Source organism: Lissotriton helveticus, chromosome 7 (genome assembly GCF_964261635.1).
Source record: "Lissotriton helveticus chromosome 7, aLisHel1.1, whole genome shotgun sequence".
Taxonomy (NCBI): Eukaryota; Metazoa; Chordata; class Amphibia; order Caudata; family Salamandridae; genus Lissotriton; species Lissotriton helveticus.
Genome location: NC_136068.1, coordinates 513,265,551 through 513,287,137, shown reverse-complemented (window position 1 = coordinate 513,287,137; position 21,587 = coordinate 513,265,551). Strand labels below are relative to the sequence as shown.

Here is a 21,587-nt window from a genome sequence, read left to right as displayed (position 1 = left end):
ACGGACCTGCGGGGCCCGAAGGCACCTCAACAGGGCCCGACGGAGGGAAGTGAGTCCTCATGGCCACGAGGAAGTCACGAATCTCCTCCGGTGTGGCGTGCAGCCCAGAGACCGGCGGATGTGGAGCTGGACACGGCGCTTGCGGCTCCGGCGGAGCTGCGTGGGCGGTGTCGCCCGAACCCCCGGCCGCATCACGCGAGCATCAGGGGGAGTGGGAAGAGCGATGTCGCCTCTTCGACTTCTTTTTCGAGTGCCTCGACGTACCTGAGGACTTGGAGCCCGACGAGTGGTGGTGACTTGTCGAGCGGCGATGACTGTGGCCCCACGACTGGTCCCTCGACCTCCTCCTCGACCGGGACCTCGAGCGGCATGAGGCCGACTGCCGGAGCTTGAGTTGCTTAACGGACCGCTCCTGCTTAGCCTTCGAGGTCAAGGCCCGGCAGTCGGGGCACGACTTGTCATCGTGGTCGGCCCCGAGACAGTAAAGGCACCGACGGTGGGGGTCGGTCACCGACATCGAGCAGTGATAATCCTCACAAGGTTTAAACCAGGCATCCCTGTCGGCACCGCGAGTCGAAGGTCGACTCGAGAATCGATCAAAAGGATCTAAAAAGTTAGTCAAAAAATGACTAGGAGTACTGCTCTTCCCGGATCTGCGCTTGCTGGGGCGGAAAAAGAAGAACTGACATCAGCGCGCGAGGGCGGCGTCTAAGTACTCCGACGAAGTCATCCCGTCGATCCCGACGCCGGACGCGGAGCCGCAGACGACGCCTACCGACGCGCAGGGGTACTGATACGCAAAGCTTTCCGGATCCAGGCTGACGCCTGGGGATATTCTAAGGTAAGGAAGCTAACACTAACCTGTTTCTTTCAGATATCCTTACTGCAACAACATTAACTGTTACATGGCTAATCACTTATAAGGTCCCAAAGGCGAGACCTATTGGCTATGCCAATGCTTGTTATTTCTGGTCAATAACACCTTGCCCCGTTTTAGTGTGTAGGTATGCTCTTGCATTGAATCCGAGGAAGGACTACAAACTGTGTTAAAACTGTGTTATTCTCACATCGTCTCAGAGCTTGGCACACCACTTGCTGCAAACTAACACTGGCATTAATACAGAGGGATACATCTCTGTGACCTTACATAGCATCCCTTAATAGAGCTGTACTTACATTCTCCATTGATGTAGCCCCAGCCAGTGCTCCAGCACAACGACCCAAACCGGAACTTATGGTTGGCTAATGGTAAGCAGATGGGCTGGATATACTCATTGAACACCACGGGCTCAATCAGCTGAAACAGTACGATGTCATTTCCCTGTAGGTAGTCACTGAACTGCTCATGCACCACGATGTTTCTAATGCCTCGGGTGATCACATGGGACATGTTGCCATCAAGTTGCCAGGCTCCAATTTGAATCTCAATATCTTGAACAGAAGCATTGTCAGACCTATGGGTGGAGTTGGGGAATTAACAATGCTTGCAAGAGCAGCTCTAATTTCAATTTAACATCTTAATTCGCAAAGCGAACTGCATTTGTAAGTTTGCCTTACAAATGGAATAAAAAGTTACTTACCTATGGTAACAATCTTTCTTGTGGATACTCTATCTACCTGCAGATTCCTAACCTGTAGAGCAATCCCAGTATGAGACTGGATCCGGAAACTTCAAAGCTCTTCTGTCACTGTTAGGGGCTGCTGGCTTCATATCGACTGAGGCATACGGTGATGTCATCGAAGCCGTATGCTGCCAGCCTCGGCATACCAGCATCAGTTTCCATCCATTTCTTCCCAACCTTTGAGGTGAGTGATGGAACAACATTGAAAGAGTAGTGCAGTACCAAAAACTTTAAATGGAATCTTAATAACTTTCCCTATAACCCGGGCAACTGGAATATTGACCTGGAAGCAGGGAAGAACCAGATTTTGTTGCAAGGTTCACAAATTAATCCAGCAAGGAAAGGACAATGATGTTGCATAATGAGACACATTTTTTAATAGTTTTACTTTATTATTTTGTGATTTTTACAACTGTTAATACTATCTGGTCAAAGATTTCACCTCAGTACCAGATCAAAAAACAAATACAGAAATAAGCAACTGAAAGATGACTTGCCAACCTTTGCAAAGGAACTTGCTCTAAACGCAAAAACAAGTAGCTACATATTTTGTAACTTGTGATTGATTTCAGCTAAAAACAAATGTATTTTTTAAATTCTGTTAATTATGCAGCATTTAATGGATTATGCAGCAAATCTTTAACAAAATGCAAAAAAACAGTTTCTGCAGAATCACATAATTCCAGTGGCCCTGCCTATGACACATGCATCCAACAGGGACGTGGGTGGGTTGGCGGTGAAGAATCTGCAGTTAGACAGAGTATCCACCTGAAAGATTGCTACCGCAGGTAAGTAATATTTTTTTCCGATGGATACATTTACCTGCTGTTTCCTCACCTGTACTACAGATTACAGAGCAATAGCCTGCCTTTGCAAGAGAGTTAATGGATGGCTAGCCAAGGAAATCTTGTAGAACAGCTTTGGCGAAGTGCCTGTCCCTACGCATTTCAGAACCCAGGCAGTAGTGCTTGAAAAAAGTGTGCATGGGTGCCCACGTCAGTGCCTTGCATATCTTTGTGATGGGAACTCTCTTGGCAAGAGCAGAAGTCATGGATTTGGCCCTGGTTGAATGAGCCCTAAGTCATGCCGGAGGGTCTTTCTTGGCCAAGGCGTAGGAGATTTTGATGCATAGGATGATCAATCTCTAGTGAGTCTTTTTCTGTATCGCTTTCCCTTCTTAGCACCGCACTAACCAACAAAGATCTGGTCATCCACTTGTATGTTCTTGTGGTCCAGATAGCAGTTTGATCACCAGCCTACGTTCCATCCGATACAACCACTATTCCTCCTTAGTGGGATGGAGCAGAAAGTAGATGGTTAAGAGGGTGATGGGCTGACCCAGGAGCAAGGGAGCAACCACTTTTGCCTGGAAAGCAGCCCTGGCTTACATCATCAATTTGTCAGGATATTAAGAGGTAAAAGGGGGGCAGGAACGGAGAACTTGTAACTACTCGCCCACCTGGCTGAGGTGATAGCCACCAAAAGCATAAGTTAATTACCTTCGGTAACGATATATCTGTAAGAAACAGTAGTTAGTGTTAGATTCCTTACCTTAGAATATCCCCAGGCATCAGACTGGATCCGGAAAGTTTTGCATAGCAATACCCCTGCGCGTCGGTAGGCGTCGTCTGCGGCTCCGCGTCTGTCGTCGGGATCGCCGGGATGACGTTGTCGGAGTACTTAGACACCGCCCTCGCGCGCTGATGTCAGTTCTTGTACAAAGCTTTCCGCGCCAGGAACGCAGAGCCATGCCAGAGACCGACACTGGTGCCATGAAACTAGGGCCCTGAAAGGGATGTTCTTAACCATAGATATCGGTACGCAGAACGGGAAAGATGGCTGGGGCGGTAAGGAATCTAACACTAACTACTGTTTCTTACAGATATATCGTTACCGAAGGTAAGTAACTTGTGCATCTGAAAGAAACAGGTTAGTGTTAGATTCCTTACCTTAGAATAGATACCTCAGCAATACCAACTCCGGTGGTGGGTCTGTGAACCAAGATCACACCTGAAAGTCCTGGAGAACGGAACGGCCGAAAAACCCATCTCTCCGGACTTGGCTGTCCAGGCAGTAGTGTCTAGCAAACGTGTGCAGCGAGGCCCACGTAGCTGCCTGACAGATGTCCTGCAAGGGGAATCCCCAACCCAGGGCAGTAGTAGCCGCTGTGGCCCGAGTGGAATGGGGACGCAGCCTAACTGGAGGCTCCTTCTTAGCCAAGGAGTAGCAAACCTTGATACACAAAACTACCCACCGAGAGATGGTCCGTTTGTGCACCGCCCGTCCCTTCTTAGCACCGACGTAACCAACAAAAAGCTGGTTGTCCACCCGGAACTGGCGAGTGCGATCTAGATAGAAGGAGAGCACACGTTTTGGGTCCAGCTGGTTCAGCCTCTCTTCCTCTTTCGAGGGATGAGGAGGCGGAAAGAAGGTGAGCAAGGTGATGGACTGCCCGATATGAAAGTCTGTGACTACCTTGGCAGGAAAGAAGGACGAGTCCGCATAACGACTTTGTCCGGATGGACAAAGAGGAAAGGAGGTTTTGAAGACAGAGCCTGGAGCTCACTCACTCTCCTAGAAGAGGTGATGACAACGAGGAATGCAGTTTTAAGATTGAGAAGACGAAGAGGACAGTTATGAAGTGGCTCAAAGGGAGCGCACATCAGATATGTTAGAACAAGATTCAAGTCCCACTGAGGCATCACGAAGGGAACAGGAGGAAACATGTGTGTGATGTCTTTCAAGAACCTATTTACAACAGGGGGATTGAAAAGAGAAGGTTGATCAGGAAGCCTCAAAAAGGCTGAAATGGGCGAGAGGTAGCCGTTGATAGTGCCCAGAGCAGAGCCCTGCTGGGCAAGAGAAAGAAGAAAGAGAAGAACGTCCAAAAGGGGGGCAGTGAGAGGGTCCACAGCCTTTGCTTTGCACCTTGCCACAAATTTGTTCCACCTGCAGACATATACCGATTATGTGGAGGGACGCCTGGCTGCCAGAATCCCATCACAGACTTCAGGAGGCAAGTCAAATGGCCTCAACTGTCACCACTCAATCTCCAAGCATGGAGGTGGAGACTAGACAGGTTCGGGTGGAAGACCGTCCCCTGCTGCTGCGACAGAAGGTCCTCCTGAAGAGGCAAACAAATCGGGGGATCGACTGGCATGCTGAGTAGCTTGGGATACCAGTATCTTCGTGCCCAGTCCAGAGCCACAAGGATGACTTGGGCCCGGTCGCGTCGGATCTTCTTCGGCACTCTGGGCAGAAGTGGTATAGACGGAAAAGCGTACAACAGATAGCAGCTCCCCTTGCGATGATAAGCGTCTCCGAGCGAGTGCCGCCTTGGAAATTCCAACGCGCAGAACTGATGACATTGCGCGTTCTCTTCGGTGGCGAATAGATCCAACCAAGGCTCTCCCCACTGCTGAAAGAGGCCTTGCGCCACGTCCGAGTTCAGATGCCATTTGTGATCCATCATGCAACGGCGGCTGAGTTTGTTGGCCCTGGCATTCAGAGAACCTGCCAGGTGTTGAACCACCAGGGAAATGCCCTCGTGTGCCAGCCATTGCCAGAGGCGCAGAGCCTCCTGACAAAGGGTCCACGACCCCACCCTGCCCTGTTTGTTGCAGTCCCACATGGCGGTGGTGTAGTCCATGAAAACCTGCACCACACTTCCCCGGACAGAGGGAAGGAATGCTTTCAGTGCAAGCCGGATCGCCCGCAGCTCCAGAAGGTTGATGTGGAGCCGGGACTCCACAGGAGACCAGAGGCCTCTGATCTTCCTCTCTCCCATGTGGCCTCCCCATCCCAGGAGGGACGCATCTGTCACCACTACATGCTCCGGTAAGAGAAGGGAGAGAGATCTGCAGTTGACCCAATCACGGTCCGTGAGCCACCACTGCAACTGTCTCGCAGTGCCCTCCGAGATCAGGATGTGGTCGGACAGGTTGCCCTGATGCTGTGCCCACTGAAACTTCAGGTCCCACTGCAGAGCCCGCATCCGCCACCTGGCGTGATGCACCAGAAGGATGCAGGAGGCCATCAGCCCCAGGAGCCGCAGCGTCAACCTGACCGAGACTCGGGATAAAGGCTGAAAGATCGGAATCAAAGCCTGAATATCCCAAACCTGCTGTTCGGGGGGATAAACGCGAAACTGCGCTGAGTCCAGAACCGCTCCGATGAAAAGGAGCTTCTCAGAGGGACACAGATGCGACTTCGGCACATTGATGGAGTACACCAGCGAGTGCAGGAGGTCGGCCGTAGTCTGGAGGTGGGAGACGACTGTCTGGGGCGAGCCCGCCTTCAACAACCAATTGTCGAGATAGGGGAACACTGAAACCCCTAATCTGCGCAGATGAACTGCGACCACCGCCATCAGTTTCGTGAACACCCATGGGGCGTTGATAAGGCAGAAGGGGAGCATGGTAAACTGAAAGTGCTCGTGGCCTACCGTGAACCGCAGGTAACGCCGGTGGGCCGGCAGGACGGGGATGTGGAAATACGTTGTAGGAGAGTAGGGTCTGCTTCCTATGGTCACCCCCCCTTTTTGCTGTGATTCACTGGTTTTTAGACTTTAGTGTGGCTGTGGGCCTGCTAATCAGACCCACAGCCCAGCTGTTCTCTCTCTAAATTCATACCATGTACTTTAGGTACATACCTTTGTGAGCCCCTGTATAGTGTACCATAGGTACCCAGGGCATCGGTGCATCCAATGCCTACCAGGGGCTGCAGCATGAATTATGCCACCCCTGGCTGGCCATCCAAACTGACACCACAGGCTGATCACTCAGCTTGGGCAAGGTGGTGTAATCACCCCTTGCTTAGATATAGTATACCTATATCTAACATTATATATAGACACATATGTACCTATAAGTCACTCCTATGGCAGGCCTTAACAATCCTGGAGGCAGAGTGCTTGGTTTTATGTGAGATGGTGCCCTAGCATGAGGGGAGCCCGTCTGCAGCTTTCGGAACCATGTCCTTATAGCTGTTCTATGATATAGCCATACCATATACTCTTAAGTGCATTATAATACTCGCGGGTAATGCTAACTTTGGTTTGGCTTTATCAAATCATGTCATGTAAGGTGTCAAACACTTTGGAATACTACCCCCACGCCATATTCTGGTGGCAGGGGTAGCATTCCACCCTTCTAGAGGGAGAAGACATGTAGTTACTGCTTTACCCAGTTAAACTTAAACAGAGCCTCAGCGTCACAAAATGGATGCTGCTGCCACACACGAGTCTGACCTTCTGCTGCTGAACGAAACTCGAGCAGGGGAGGCCTGGACAATAGGTTTCCTGCCTTGGGAGGTGCTAGCACCTCCCCAATCAGGCTTTTAGTGTATTGGGCAGATAGGGCTGCAAAATGAGACACTGCCTGGGGCACACAAGGTGCTCCACGCATAGCCCGGCTCAAACCAGTTGCTGGGGCACTCCAGCCCCAGCTCTGGCATGAAACTGGACAAAGGGAAAGGCGTGTAACCACCCCCTTCCAAGGTTCCCCTCATAGGAGGGACCTAGCAGGTAATACAGCCCCTTAGTTTAGTATAAAGTTAGGAACTGTGTCTAGAGACTTTAGATTTATCCTGGAAAGAAACTCTGAAATGAAACTCTTGGACCTTCGACGTTCCATATCGACTGGAAGACTGAAGACATCTCCTTTGTGGTCAAGGAGTGACCACCCTGTGCAAACAGGCACCAACAGTAACTTGCTGGTTTGCTTAGTTGACGCTCCCACTGGAACTCAAAGACTTAGTGATGCAGGAACTGGACTTCCAGACTTCTCTGACTCTGACCCACATCCACAGCAAAGCTGAGACCCGTGGCAGACACGAGAGACGTGGGACCGGACCTCCTGGACTACCTGCTTTTTGCCACCTGTGCAGCTCCTGAGGTACTCTTGAAGTTGTGCATTGGGGTTTGAGAAGCCCCAGACCCGAGCAGCATTTGCATCGAAGCTCAGCCCTTCACACTCCACGAGTGCCACGTGGGGCCTGCGCCAGCATTTCAGCTCAATGCATCTTTGCAGTCACTAGCCCGTTGGCTAGTAGGCCCTCTGAAGACATCCTTGTGAAACTACACCACTTGCCTTGTTGCTCCGGGATTGCTCCAGCTTCCCCGTGAAGGAGAAGCTCCCCAGACCTTGTTGGTCTGTTTTTTTGGGGGGGAATTTCTTTTATTGCAAGCAGGTCAGGATACAAACATATTTCCATATATCCACAAATAATATAGAGCTGGATTAGATACATCCCACTTTGTATGAGCAGACAGTCAAGAGCAAAGAAAGAAAAAAGAAATTGCAACTAATGTTAACAAAAGAGCATAAAGAAGAAAAGAAAAAAATATTTGTTTTTGCAAACAGCTCAGATTGTCATAAAAAAAGTACATAAATAAATGATAAAAGATAAAAAGAGTACACCTATTCCAGTTCCCCCAGGATCCATCTCTGGACCGGCACCCACATTTTCTCTCTTAAAGCTCATTTTTTTCCGCCCCTTTGTTTTATATATAGCATGTTCTAGGTTAAACATAGCTAGGAGGCGAGCCCTCCATGTAGAAAAAGATGGTGGTTCTGGACTAATCCATTCCTGAGTTATGCAGCCTTGGAAAATCGCCATTGAAATAAACAACAGATTTCTCTTCTCATCCGTCACTGTATCTGTAGATACCCCCATCAATACTAGTTCTGCTGTTAGTTCTACTGACGAACTAAATAGTATAGATAAAAAGGATTGGATTGCCGACAATACCGGGATTCATTTAGAGCAAGAGAAGAACATGTGAGATGCATCAGCTGCAGGTAGCCCACATCTGCTGCATAGCGTACCAGGTGCAGTACCATATAGTGCTGTGTACGTGTGTACGACTTCTACCTGAGAGCAAAATAGAGTTAGCCAATAAGATTGACTCCTCAACCATGACCTTATCAGAATCAAGCTTCTCAACCCACCTCTCTTGAATATTCATTAAGTCATCTGGGTACAGTAAAATTAAAAAATTGTAGAAAAAGCCAATCCTTTTTTTACTAAGAAGCTATCAATCAAGGGGATTTTACCGAGCCCCGAGCGTTCCAAAGGTGTTAAAGTATTGAAAAAGCTATGCAACTGAAGATATTTAAAATAATCAATATTTGTAAGCCTATTAAGACAGAGATCTGTAAAGGATATCATGGAGTTGTTAGTATATGTTCGTGAGGCCCCTAGAGCAGAATTGTATCTGTGCAACTTATAGTATGCTTATTGAGTAACTTGTGCTGTATCTCGAACTCTGACCTCATAAAGAGTGCAGAGGGGTTGTGTTAGTAATAAATACATATATTTTTGATATATGCCTTGTGTGGTGTCCTTTCATTTGGTATTCAAGGGATTATATATGGTAAAACAGCTGGCTTCACATGCTCTCTGAAGTTTTAGCCTAAGACTGCTTTGTCCATGCTACCACTAGGATAGCTGGTCTATAAGGTTGACTTTACAACCATCACCATAAGGGTTGTTTGGACTGGTGAAAGGTGCCCACTAGAATAGTGGACATCATATACAAGGCCAACTTTTCACATACACGTCCCTCAAGTCCAATGCTACCATCCAGTCTTCCAGGCAGCTAGGAACTGAGCCAAAGTCAGCATCTTGAACTTTTCCTTCAAGAGGAAGTCGTTGACGCTCCGTAGGTCCAAGATACGGCGTAGGCCTCCTTTGCCCTTCTTGGGTACCAGAAAGTAGTGGGAATAGCAACCACGTCCTACTTCTGACCCAGGAACGCGCTTGATGGCCCCCTTGGTCAAGAGGGCTGTAACTTCCTCCTGCAGAAGTTGCAAGTGATCCCCCAACATGCGGTGGTACTGCGGTGGCATGGCTGGAGGGGATGCCTCGAAGGGAAGGGAGTAGCCCTTTCGGAAGATTTGCAGCACCCACCTGTCCAATAAGATGATATGCCAGTAGAGGAGGTGATGGCGAACCCTGTCCCCCACTGGCGTCGAATGGGCCGAAAAGCTCGGACTAGGACTACTTGAGGCAGATGCTGCGGGGCGGATGTGGACTGACCTTGCCGTTGTCCCCCGGCACCGCCACAGCGGTTACCACATCTGCGACCGCCTTGAGGTTGGTTCTGTGGTCTGTGAATAGCTGGATGTGTGGGGGCGCCCCTTCCTTGGCCACGAAAGGTGCGAAAGGCAGACGTTTGGTGGCGTTGTCCAGGGCCCAAGGACCTGGCCGAAGCCCTGGAGTCCTTGAAACGCTCCAGCGCACTGTCCGCTTTGTCGTCAAAGAGGCGACGGCCATCAAAGGGAATGTCCAAAAGAGTGGCTTGGACATCCCCCAAAAAGTTGGCGGACCTCAGCCAGGCGTAGCCGCGAACCGCCACCGTCATTGCAATCGCCCTACCCAGCGAGTCCGTGGTATCCAGTCCACACTGTATAGAAATCCCTTCCCTCCGCTAGGGCTTGGGTAAGCTTTGCCTGGACCTCCACCGGGCACTGTGGCAGCACTTTCGCAACCGTATCCCACAGACGGTGGGTGTAACGGCCCAAAAGGCAGGCGGCGTTGACAGATCGCAACCCCAAACTCAGGAGAACAGTTTCTTCCCAAACTGATCGTACCTTTTGGATTCCCGATCCGGAGGAGCAGTCGGGAATGCGGTGTGGGAGGTAGAGGCCTGGATCACCAGGCTCTCAGGGGTGGGGTGAACGGACAGGAAGCTTGGGTCGCCCGGAGCTGGGCAGTGGCGTCGGGCCACGTTCTGATCTATGGTAAGGCCCATAGAGGGCTCGGACCAGGTGCCCACCAGAACATCAGTAAGGGCTTCATAAAATGGCATGAGAGGCTCCGAGAAGCTTGCCTGCGGTTTGAGCACCTCAGTGAGGAGGTTACTCCTTACGGCCATGACACAGAGCTCAAGAGCCAAGGCCTTGGTTGCCCTAGTCAACACCACGCTGTAAGGAGCTCCCTCCTCCGTAGCCACGGTAGGAGGGGAGACAAATCCAGTGTCGGGCGAAGTGTCCAGACCACTGGCCTCCCCCAGCTTGTCTGCCCAGTCCTGGCTCAACTGGCACTGTAGTGCCAGAGGGTCCTCAGACCCCTCCCAGTCCCCCTTGTCATCCATCTCCTGATAGTCAGGAATAAATGATGGAGCCGGGTCGTCGGCGAAGTGCTCACTGATCGGCGTCGAAGACTGAGCAGGGCGGCACCGGTCCGATGCCGGATCCGGAATGGGGCCGGGACCGGGGATGATGTCATCCGGGGACGGCGCCGGGGGCGACACCCTTGGTGACGGCGCCAGCGTAGGGGTCATAAGGTCGACCGCTGATGACAATAATCCAGGCTTGGATCCTGAGGAGCCCTGCGGCGTCGGGCCCGGAGTCGTCGACGGCGCCGGGGCCGAACCACCAAACTGCGCCAGGGCCGGAGCCACCGGCCCGCTTGGGCTCCCAGACTGACCCACGGGGCCCGAAGGCGCCTCGGCAGGTTCCGATGGAGGGAAGCCCGACCTCATGGCCGTGAGGAAAGCAAAAATCTCCTCCGTCGTCATGTGCAGCCCAGGGATCGGTGGGTATGGAGCTGGACGCGGCACTTGTGGCTCCGGCGGGGCCGCGTGGGCGGTGTTGCCCGAACCCCCGGCCGCATCGCGCGAGCATCGGGGGGAGTCAGAAGAGCGATGTTGCTTCTTCGACTTCTTTTTAGAGTGCCTCGACTTACTTGAGGACTTGGAGCCCGACGAGTGGTGGTGACAGGTCGAGCGGCGATGACTGCCGCCCCATGACCGGTCCCTTGACCTCCTCCTGGACCGGGACCTCGAGCGGCACGGGGCCGACTGCCGGAGCTCGAGCCGCTTACAGGACCGCTCCCGCCTAGCCTTCGAGGTCAAGGCCCGGCAGTCGGGGCACGACTTGTCATCGTGGTCGGCCTGAGACAGTAAAGGCACCGACGGTGGGGGTCGGTCACCGACATCAAGCAGTGACAATTGTCGCAGGGTTTGAACCCGGGCATCCCTACCGGCACTGCGAGTCAAGGTACCGACTCGAGAAGTGATCCTAAAGAGATCAAAAAGTTGGTCAAGAATTGACTAGGAGTACAGCTCTTCCCGGATCTGCACTTGCTGGCACGGAAAAAAGAAGAACTGACATCAGCGTGCGAGGGCGGCGTCTAAGTACTCCGACAACATCATCCCGGCGATCACGACGACGGACGCGAAGCCGCAGACGACGCCTACCGACGCGCAGGGGTACTGCTGAGCAAAACTTTCCGGATCCAGTCTGACGCCTGCGGATATTGTAAGGTAAGGAATCTAACACTAACCTGTTTCTTTCAGATACACAGTTTTAAACATCAACATCCTTAAGGAACAACTATGTGGGGAGTCAGACAGAGTCAGATAAGAAAAGTTAAGACTAAAGTAAAGTCCCACTGGGGCACAACGAAGGGGGGCTGAAGGAAATAGATTTGTCTACCCTTTTAAAAAACGCATGAAAATGGAGGACCTGAAAGGGATGGCTGGTCTGCCAGACAAATGAATGCAGACAACATAGCTCGATGTACAAGTTACTTACCTTCGGTAACAATGTATCTGATAGAGACGATTCTAGCCGCAGATTCCTTAATGTAGAATTATCCCCAGGCGTGATACTGGATCCGGAAACTCTTTTTGCCACAGCATTGGGCGGGTCGGCACCACGTGACTCCGCCCAGGCGTCGTCTGTGTACATGATGTCAGCGAGGTCACATAAGCCCCACCCCGGCACGCCTACGTCAGTTTTCTTCGTAGAACTTTTCCGCATCACAATGCGGAGCCACCAGACAAAAAACTGTGGGAGCATGGGATTAGTGTGTGAAAGAGTAAGAAAAAGAAGCAAGCAACACCATAGGGGACAGTTCAACTCTGCAGTGTCCAAATGCAGGTGCAGAAGAAAGAACAGAGCAGAGCCCTGAGCAGCCACTCTGCCAGTACATAAACCGGCTCCCCCCAAGGTAGACCGAAACAACAAACCTCCAAGCCACCCCAACATAGAGCAACCCCCCTCAAGGAACAAGGACAAGACATGGCCAGATGACCCTCATTCAGAGGCCAGCAGAGGGGTCAGGATCCCCAGCATCAAGAGGAAGGGAAGGTAGGGGAGAGAAGGATAGATATTGAAGGCAACCCCCACAAACGTGGAGTAGCCAAGCAGCGGGGCATAGGAGCACGTAAATCCCATTCTCCAAGAACCAAAGAGGAGGAATGAACCGCAACAAGACGGAGTCACCCGTTAAGAGCAAAAGAATGCAATCACAGGAGACACAGCCCTTCACCGGGAGGCAAGTCCCGAAGACCAACCCAAGGGTCCTTGCAGAACGGCGAGGAAGGGCAGGCCGTGAAGGAATCTGCGGCTAGAATGTTCTCTACCAGATACATCGTTACCGAAGGTAAGTAACACATACATCTGATAGAGACTACTAGCCGCAGATACCTTAACGTAGAATAAATACCCTAGCCATACCCACGGGGAAGGAGGGTCTGCAGAAGGACCCCACTGGCCTGGACACAACAGAAAGGTCCACAGGGTACTAGTCCCATGGACAGGGTGAAGAGCCCCGCCCTCCCAGGCAAGGAGGGGGGGAACGCCCACAAGCAGAACACCACCGACCCCAAGAGGGACGTGAGAAGAAGAGAGAGAGTGTAGAAGAATTCGAAAGAAGCCCGTGCACCCTCAGCAGGGGTGTAGGAGAGTAGGGTCTGCTTCCTATGGTCACCCCCAAATTTTGCTGTGATTCTCTGGTTTTTCGACTTTAGTGTGGCTGTGGGCCTGCTAATCAGACCCACAGCCCAGCTGTTCTCTCTCTAAATTGATACCATGTGTGAGAAATTGGCCTGGTATATGATGTTCACTATTCTAGTGAGCACCTTGCACCAGTCCAAACAACCCTTATGGTGATGGTTGTAAAGTCAACCTTATAGACCAGCTATCCTAGTGGTAGCATGGACAAAGCAGTCTTAGGCTAAAACTTCGGAGAGCATGTGAAGCAAGCTGTTTTACCATATGTAACCCCTTGAATACCAAATGAAAGGACACCACACAGGTTATATATAAAATACATATGTATTTATCACTAACACAACCCCTCTGAACTCTTTATGAGGTCAGAAGACAAAGCACATAACAAGATACTTAATTATCATACAGTAAGTTGCACAATGTACAGTAGAGCCCTAGGGGCACTGTTAGAATTGGGGGTCTCTGGTTGGCGCAAGTAGGTACTTGTGACAAGCAGGGACCCTCTCCTCCAAGTCAGGGCAAAGGATGACCCTTCAGAATTACCCTTGCTCACCCTCTAGGTGCGTGGCGTGAGCAGCCAAGGCGATTCTCCAGGCGTTAGTCAGTTAAGCATTTGTAGACACACACACAGTAAAATATACCAATCCCCCCACAAATGGACACCAGGCTGTGAGTATATAAAAATACGCTTCTTTATGTAAAAATTAAATATACTCTTTAGAACAGACTTATCACAAGATCAAATAACGGTTCTGGATGCCCACAGGTTGTAAATAGGCAAGCTCTCTTTTAGTTGTAGTTCAAAACTGCACTGTTCTTATCTCAAGTTGTATTCCACAGTGTTCCCGTGAGTCTTTGTTCGTTTCTGCCCAGATTGTGCACTTTTCCTCCCCTCTAGGTCCTATGGGGTTCGGTTATGCACTCTGCCGCGCTTCGCGGCGCCTCAGACGGGTGAAATCCCGACGCCCTGCCAAGTCTCACGCTTCCCGCGTGAGGCGCGATCGGCCCGGCCGGGTCTCTGACAGCTGATGGCCCCCCTGGTCTACGGGACCCACACGGGGGGGAGACACCGACCTCAGGGCTATCCAGGGGGAGGGAAGGCCCAGGAACCCAGTGCAGCCCCAGTCACTCGTGCCGGGGCTGAGATTGCAGCCTGCGGGACCCGACAGCTAGAGGATTCCAGCGGGAGGGGCTGGAGCGCTCTCGCAGCGCGGAGCTGAAGGCAGGCAGAGAGAGCGGTGCGAGTCAGCGGGAAAGGGCGGCTCGCACCGCAGCGGATCTTCAGGCCGGGGGGGCACTTGGGAACAGGGTAGACAACAAAGGGGGTCAAGGAACGTTGCGGGCCACGAGCCCGATGGCAGTCTCAGTGGCGGCTTTCCTCCGGTGACAGAGGCGAGGTGCCCAGCGGCTCAGGCAGAGCGAGGCTGGCACCCGAGGCGTCCGTCCAGCGGAGGTCTGTCCCCTGGGTCTGTTGTAGTCCGGCACAGGATTTCTGGCGGGAGGGTGAGGCACCGCAGCGAGCCCTCTTAGGCGGTCGACACAGCGATCCCCTCAGCGGGGGAAGAGCGGCTCAACGGAGCGGAGCTCTTCCTCGGCGGGGACGAGAGGACACAGTCGGTCACGGCCTGAGGGAAGGGCTGGGGGGCACCACAGCAGCGAGCCTTCCAGGCGGTCAACACAGCGATCTCCTCAGCGGGGGGAGAGCGGCTCAACGGAGCGGAGCTCTTCCTCGGCGGAGACGAGGAGACACAGTCGGTCACGGCCTCAGGGAGGGGCTGGGGGGCACCAAGGTCACAGCTCCGGCAGTAGTAGATATCCCGGTTAATTACCGGCAGACGAGCAGAGGCAGGTTGAGCCAGATGGTCCTGTGGCTCAGGTCAGGGGGCAAGCTCAGTCAAGCCCTTGGAGAATGTTTAAGCACAAAGCAGCAAAGTCTTTTCTTATCAAGTCTTTTCCTCTCCTTTCTCAGCAAGGCAAGCAGCAGGCCAGTTCTCCCAGCGTCTCTTCTCCTTCTAGTCGGGCAGAGGTCCTTCGTGGTGAAACAGGATTCTAATTTACAAGGAGCAGGGCTCCTACTTTTATACACAGTTTCTTTTGTTCTCACTGGCCAGGGGGGCCTCTGCATAACTGCTCTCAGCTCCTGAGCACTTGTGGTGGGTACTTCTGCTTCTGCATTCAGTGTGAGGGCAGGCACATCAGCCGCTCCCCAGGGGGGCGGAGCCGGCATTGTGAAGACAGGGGCAGCCTGAGCACTCTGTTGACAAGCTTCGGTCCTTCCTGGGCCAGGTGCAGGCTGAGTCATCAGTCGCTCCCCAGGAGGGCGGAGCCAGCATTGTGGTGGCAGAGCACAGCCTGATGCATCATTCAGGGGAAACTCCCACCACCCACTAAGGGGTCATCCTGCTATTCACAACCTGTCAACTCCCAGCCCTGTCACTCACACAACTCAGACAGTCAGATACACACAAAAGCAGAGGCGGGCTGAAATAGTTAGACAAGCAAATGCTAGCTTTCTAAAAGTAGCATTTGCAAACACAGGATATTAAAATAAACTTTACTAAAAGAAGTATTTTATTATTCTGAGTTCAGGCATACTAAACCTTAATTTCTACCATGTTCCCTGAGCCTGCTGGGATTATAGAGTGTAATAATTCCAGCAGCCCATCTGGCCTAGAAGGGAACTGGTAGCCTTACAATAGTGAAAAACGAATTTGGCAGTAATTCACTATTAGAACATGCCACACACATCAGGGCATGTTCTACCTTACACTTACAATGCACCCTGCCCTTAGGCCTACCATAGGGGTGACTAATATGAAGTTAAGGGAAGGTTTAGGGGCTGGCAAGTGTGTGCACTTGCCCAGCCAGCATGACAGTACCAGACTGCACGCAGGTTCTGCAATGGCAGACCCTAGACACATTTTAAGGCTGCTTCTGTGGGTGGCGCAACCAGCGCTGCAGGCCCACTAGCAGTATTGGCATTCACAAGCCCTGGCACTCCTGGTGCACTTTACTGGGGACTGACAGTAAATCCAATGAACCAATCAGGTATATCAATCACATATATACTTTACAGTAGGGAGCACTTGCACTGCGGCACGGGTTGGCCGTGGCGCAGTGCCCTGAGTAGCGGACACCAGCAAAAACATCTGAGGCACAACAGCAAAAAGTGGAAGGGAAACTCACGCCAAGGTGCCAGGTCTAACACGTGTCCCCTCCAGCTGAAATGTGGGGGGAACTACCCTTCCCCAGGGAGTTCCACATCACTAAGGCGGAAAAACCTGGACAGACCGTCAGCGTTGGCGTGATCTGTGCCAGGGCGGTGTTCCACCGTAAAGTCCATACCCTGTAGGGAGATGGACCACCTCAACAGTTTTGGGTTCTCACCCCTCATTTGCATCAACCATCTGAGGGGCCTGTGGTCTGTCTGAACCCGGAAGTGAGACCCAAACAAGTAGGGTCTTAGCTTCTTCAGTGCCCAGACCACAGCAAATGCTTCACGCTCTATTGCACTCCACCTACTTTCCCGTGGAAGTAACCTCCTACTGATGAAGGCTACAGGTTGGTCCCAGCCCTCCTCAGTCATCTGTGAGAGAACAGCCCCTACACCATGCTCTGAAGCGTCTGTTTGCACTATGAATTCCTTGGAGAAATCAGGAGCCAGGAGCACGGGCGCCGTGCACATGGCAGTCTTCAGGGTGTCAAAAGCCTTCTGACAGGTGTCAGTCCAAATCACATTCCTGGGCTGCTTCTTAGAAGTCAGCTCTGTCAAGGGGGTCACAATAGTGCCATAGCCCTTGACAAACCTCCTGTAATACCCAGTGAGCCCCAGGAAGGCTCTCACTGCAGTCTGGGTCTTGGGGGGTTCCCAAGCCAGGATGGTCTCAATTTTGGGTTGCAAGGGTGCCACCTTGCCACTCCCCACTTGGTGTCCCAAGTACACCACGGAACCCTGCCCAATCTGGCACTTGCTCGCCTTGATTGTGAGGCCTGCCTTGCGCAGGGCCATCAACACTTCCCAGAGGTGTCGCAGGTGTTCTGGCCAGGTACCACTGAACACTGCGATGTCATCCAGGTAGGCGGCACTGAACTCATCCAGCCCAACCAACACCTGGTTGACCAACCTCTGAAAGGTGGCAGGGGCATTCTTCATCCCAAATGGCATAACCCGGAACTGGAAATGCCCATCTAGTGTGGAGAATGCTGACCTCTCCTTTGCCCCATCGGTCAAGGCGATCTGCCAGTACCCAGACGTTAAATCAAACGTGCTGAGGAACCGGGCAGCCCCTAGCCGATCAATGAGCTCATCAGCTCTGGGGATAGGGTGCGCGTCAGTCTTGGTGACTGAATTGAGTCCTCTGTAGTCCACACAGAACCGGAGTTCAGGTGTGGCTCCCGGCGCAGCAGCCTTTGGGACCAAGACCACGGGGCTGGACCAAGGACTGCTGGAGGACTCAACCACCCTAAGAGCAAGCATCTTGGAGACCTCCTCCTTGATGCAGGCCCTGACCCTGTCAGTCACTCTGTAAGCTTTATGCTTCACAGGTAAGCTGTCTCCTGTGTCCACATCATGGACGCACCAATCCGTGACACCAGGAACCAGGGAGAACAGATCTGGAAACTGCCCCAGCAATTGGCGGCAGTCTTCCTGTTGTTCAGGGGTCAGGGTGGGTGAGAGGTTAACTCCATCCACTGACCCATCTTTCTCACAGGCCACTAAGAGGTCAGGAAGAGGCTCAGACTCCTCTTCCATTCCATCATCAGTTGCCAACAACATGCCCACTTCGGACCTTTTCAAGTGGGGCTTGAGGCGGTTAACATGTAGGACCCTTAAAGGATTCCTGGGCGTCTTCATGTCCACCAAGTATGTCACTGGGCTCTTGCGCTCCACAACCTCAAATGGACCTGTCCACTTATCCTGAAGTGCACAGGGTTCCACTGGGGCCAAGACATACACCTCTTGTCCAGGCTGAAGCTCTACCAGAGTGGCATTCTGGTCGTACCACCGCTTCATCTCTTCCTGGCTTGCTTCCAGATTTGCCTCAGCAAGTTGTCTGAAGCGCCTGGTCTGGTTTCTGAAGGCCAGCATGTAACTGTATACATTCTGGGGAGGTTTCCTGGGAGATTGCTCCCAGCCTTCCTTTACCAAACTCAGTGGTCCTCTCACGGGGTATCCATACAGCAGTTCAAAGGGGCTGAACCCTAGGGACTTCTGTGGCACCTCACGGTATGCAAAGAGCAGGCATGGCAAGAGGACGTCCCACTTACGCCTCATTGGACCTTCCAGGCCCATGATCATGCCCTTCAGGGTTCGGTTGAATCTCTCAACCAACCCATTTCCTTGGGGATGGTAAGGGGTGGTGAACTTGTAAGTTACACCACACTCTTGCCAAAGGGACTTCATATATTTGGATATGAAGTTGGTGCCCCTGTCGCTCACCACCTCTAGAGGGAATCCCACTCGTGAGAAAATTCCCATCAGTGCACGTCCCACCACGGGGGCTGTCACTGTCCTCAGAGGGATGGCTTCAGGGTACCGGGTGGCATGATCCACCAAGACCAGGATGAACCTGTTGCCCATGGCTGTCTTGGGGTCCAGAGGCCCAACAATGTCAATACCCACTCGTTGGAATGGAGTACTGACCACAGGGAATGGTTGGAGTGGAGCCTTGTTCTTCCCTCCACTCTTCCCACTTGCCTGGCAAGTTGGACTGTCGTGTATTTCTATAGGTTCTGATTCGATCCCCCTATTCCTGACCCTATTCTGGTTAAACTTACTAGCTAGTTAACTAACAGTCAGCCCATGAGGCAAGAAATCCCCCATGATGCAGATACCGTTATCTGACGCAGTCACACTACGGCACAGGAACGTGTTATCTGATTAGGTCATAACGCTTGAGATCTAATTAGACAAGCGACATTCCTCCAGCCCCTGATAAGGCATACGACGTTCTCATAACAAATCAAACCTATGACAACCTGGATAATCCGTGCGGCCATTGTTTTGATTTCACAGAGAACTTTAGTAAAGAATGTGCTAACGAGCAAGTCGTATGACATCTTTATTGACGTACCTATGTCCATCCTTACGTCAATCCCGGCACCTTTAAGGTATAAATATTGCCGACCTTGCCCTATGCAAACACACGCGTGGTGACAAGACGGAGCAGCCATACTTGCCGAAGCCGAGAGCAGAAGCAGACCCCGCAGGCAGCAGCCCCGCCTTCCTGACGCGCTGAGAGACGCGCTGCTATCTCAAGCCGAGAGACCCAGCACCGGCGCTTCCGGGTAGCCCTCGCAGGCAGCCTGGAATATCGAGAGCAGAGAAAGAGATACCATTCCTCATCCATCCTAAATTCCAGGTACAGAACTGAATAACCCCTCCTAGAGAATTCTTTAGTTATTCACTTGGCAAAAACAAACTTAACTTAAACTGTAACTTTATATTCCCGCCCACGCATTAGACTTAGGTCAGGTACACGGGGTAGGCGTATTTAGAAACACCAGTTGAGTACGTTTAGTCAAATGTATATGTGTATGTAAATATATTTTAATCATTTTAAACATCATATGGCTCAGAAACCATATCAATGTTTTTACAGTATTATTTTATACTATTGCTTCTAATGTATGCACTTTACTTAACTATAAGTATTGCAATAATATCGATCCATTTCTCTTGTACGAGAAAAGAGACTGATCAATAAATAACATCTTTTATTGAACACGCCCGTCTCTTCCTTTTCTCTACATTCTGATGAGACTAAGAATGCACGTACTGACTGAGTAAAATAATTGCCTTGTGCTCACACGACTCTCGAGATTGACTCTTGATTAGGGGAGAGCAAAGTTGTCATGTTCTATGGTTGTCAGAAACTAAATCCCTTCTTGTCTAATCAGGGAAGTTAATCCTTCCTTGAACATTCGAGAAAGTTTCTAGCGAACTCTGAGCTTAGCTGGCAAACCCAAAAATTAAGTCTAGTATCGACAGTAGTAGACCTAGTTAACGTCTGGCCTAGGCCTTTACTGCTGTAGGTAGTATTCCAATGCGCAGAGCCTATTGGGAAAATAGGAGCTACACTACATGGCGCCCAACGCGTTTGGAAAGGGCGATAAAACTAACGTAAGACATTTAGAGTAACTCAGTCGTGCTTTCTCACTCAGACCCCTTTTCCCAAATACTCCAAAGACGTCTGGAGTGGGTGAAAGGTTATAATATCCTCCAAAACCTCGCAGGAGGGAACTCCTATGTATGGTTCTTGGTCTAGTCAACGTTGAAGGATAAAACAGTCCCAGAATATTGTGCACCTAATCTTTGTTCCATAAAGAAACCTGATCTGCAAACAAAAATAATACCATCCTGTCAGTAAAATGGGAGACAGTGATGGAGAAAGAGAGGCAATTAGATTAGCTACTGAAATAGCAGATGCTGATGCTACCATGCAAGCAGCAGACGCGGATATAATACTTATTCCGGTCATCAAAAGGAGATCTATAACCTTAAAACTTATAGAAAATGGACTGACACCTAGAGGTGGCACAGTCATATTCGTAATTGAGGCACACGAATATCGGCAGACAGAGGTATACTATACATGGATACATTTTCCAGCAGCAAATGCTGTAACAAAGTACTTCCACTATTACAAAGTAGAGGAACCTCCTGAAACGTACACTCCTTTCGAGGAGGTGGAAGTACCACTCAAATTCCAAGAGCATTTGCTCTTATTTGATGGCGCCCTAATACATAACAATCACATTACAAGGCTCGGTCCTTTAGGAAGACCAGGAGCAACGTGGCCGGTCCTAGCCGGATACACACCACATCCAGACATCGAAAGAATGCCTGCAGCAGAGCTGTTAATACAGCTAAAACAACTACTAAAAATTCACAGACAATTTCCTAGAGAAATGTGCCGTAATCCAAGCTCCTAAAACACTAAAAAACCTACAGTCAATTCTAGGCTTCCTAAATTTCGGAAGAACTTACATTGCAAATTATGCAGAAAGGGTCAAACCCCTTTATGATCTAATTAAACCAGACTTTAAAAGATCCAGTTGGACTCAAGCACACACAGAAATTTTGAGATCCTTACAAACAGACATGCTAATTAAAACAAAATTAGAAACCCGTGATAATACACGCAACCTTGTGATCCGAGTCATCCCAGGGAGATGCGGATTCACATACCTGACTTCTAATGAGGGAGATAAGGTACCA

General features: G+C 51.0%; 1 protein-coding gene across 1 annotated transcript in view; it reads right to left on the bottom strand.

Annotated features, from left to right (window-relative positions):
• The window catches only part of LOC144766850 (polyserase-2-like), a 1,745,029-nt gene that overhangs the window by 1,637,399 nt on the left and 86,043 nt on the right, over positions 1 to 21,587 (bottom strand). Inside the window, exon 2 of the mRNA XM_078650565.1 lies at positions 1,177 to 1,454. Coding sequence (XP_078506691.1) covers positions 1,177 to 1,390 — 214 coding nt within the window. The 5' untranslated portion in view covers positions 1,391 to 1,454. The remainder of the gene's footprint in view (positions 1 to 1,176; positions 1,455 to 21,587) is intronic.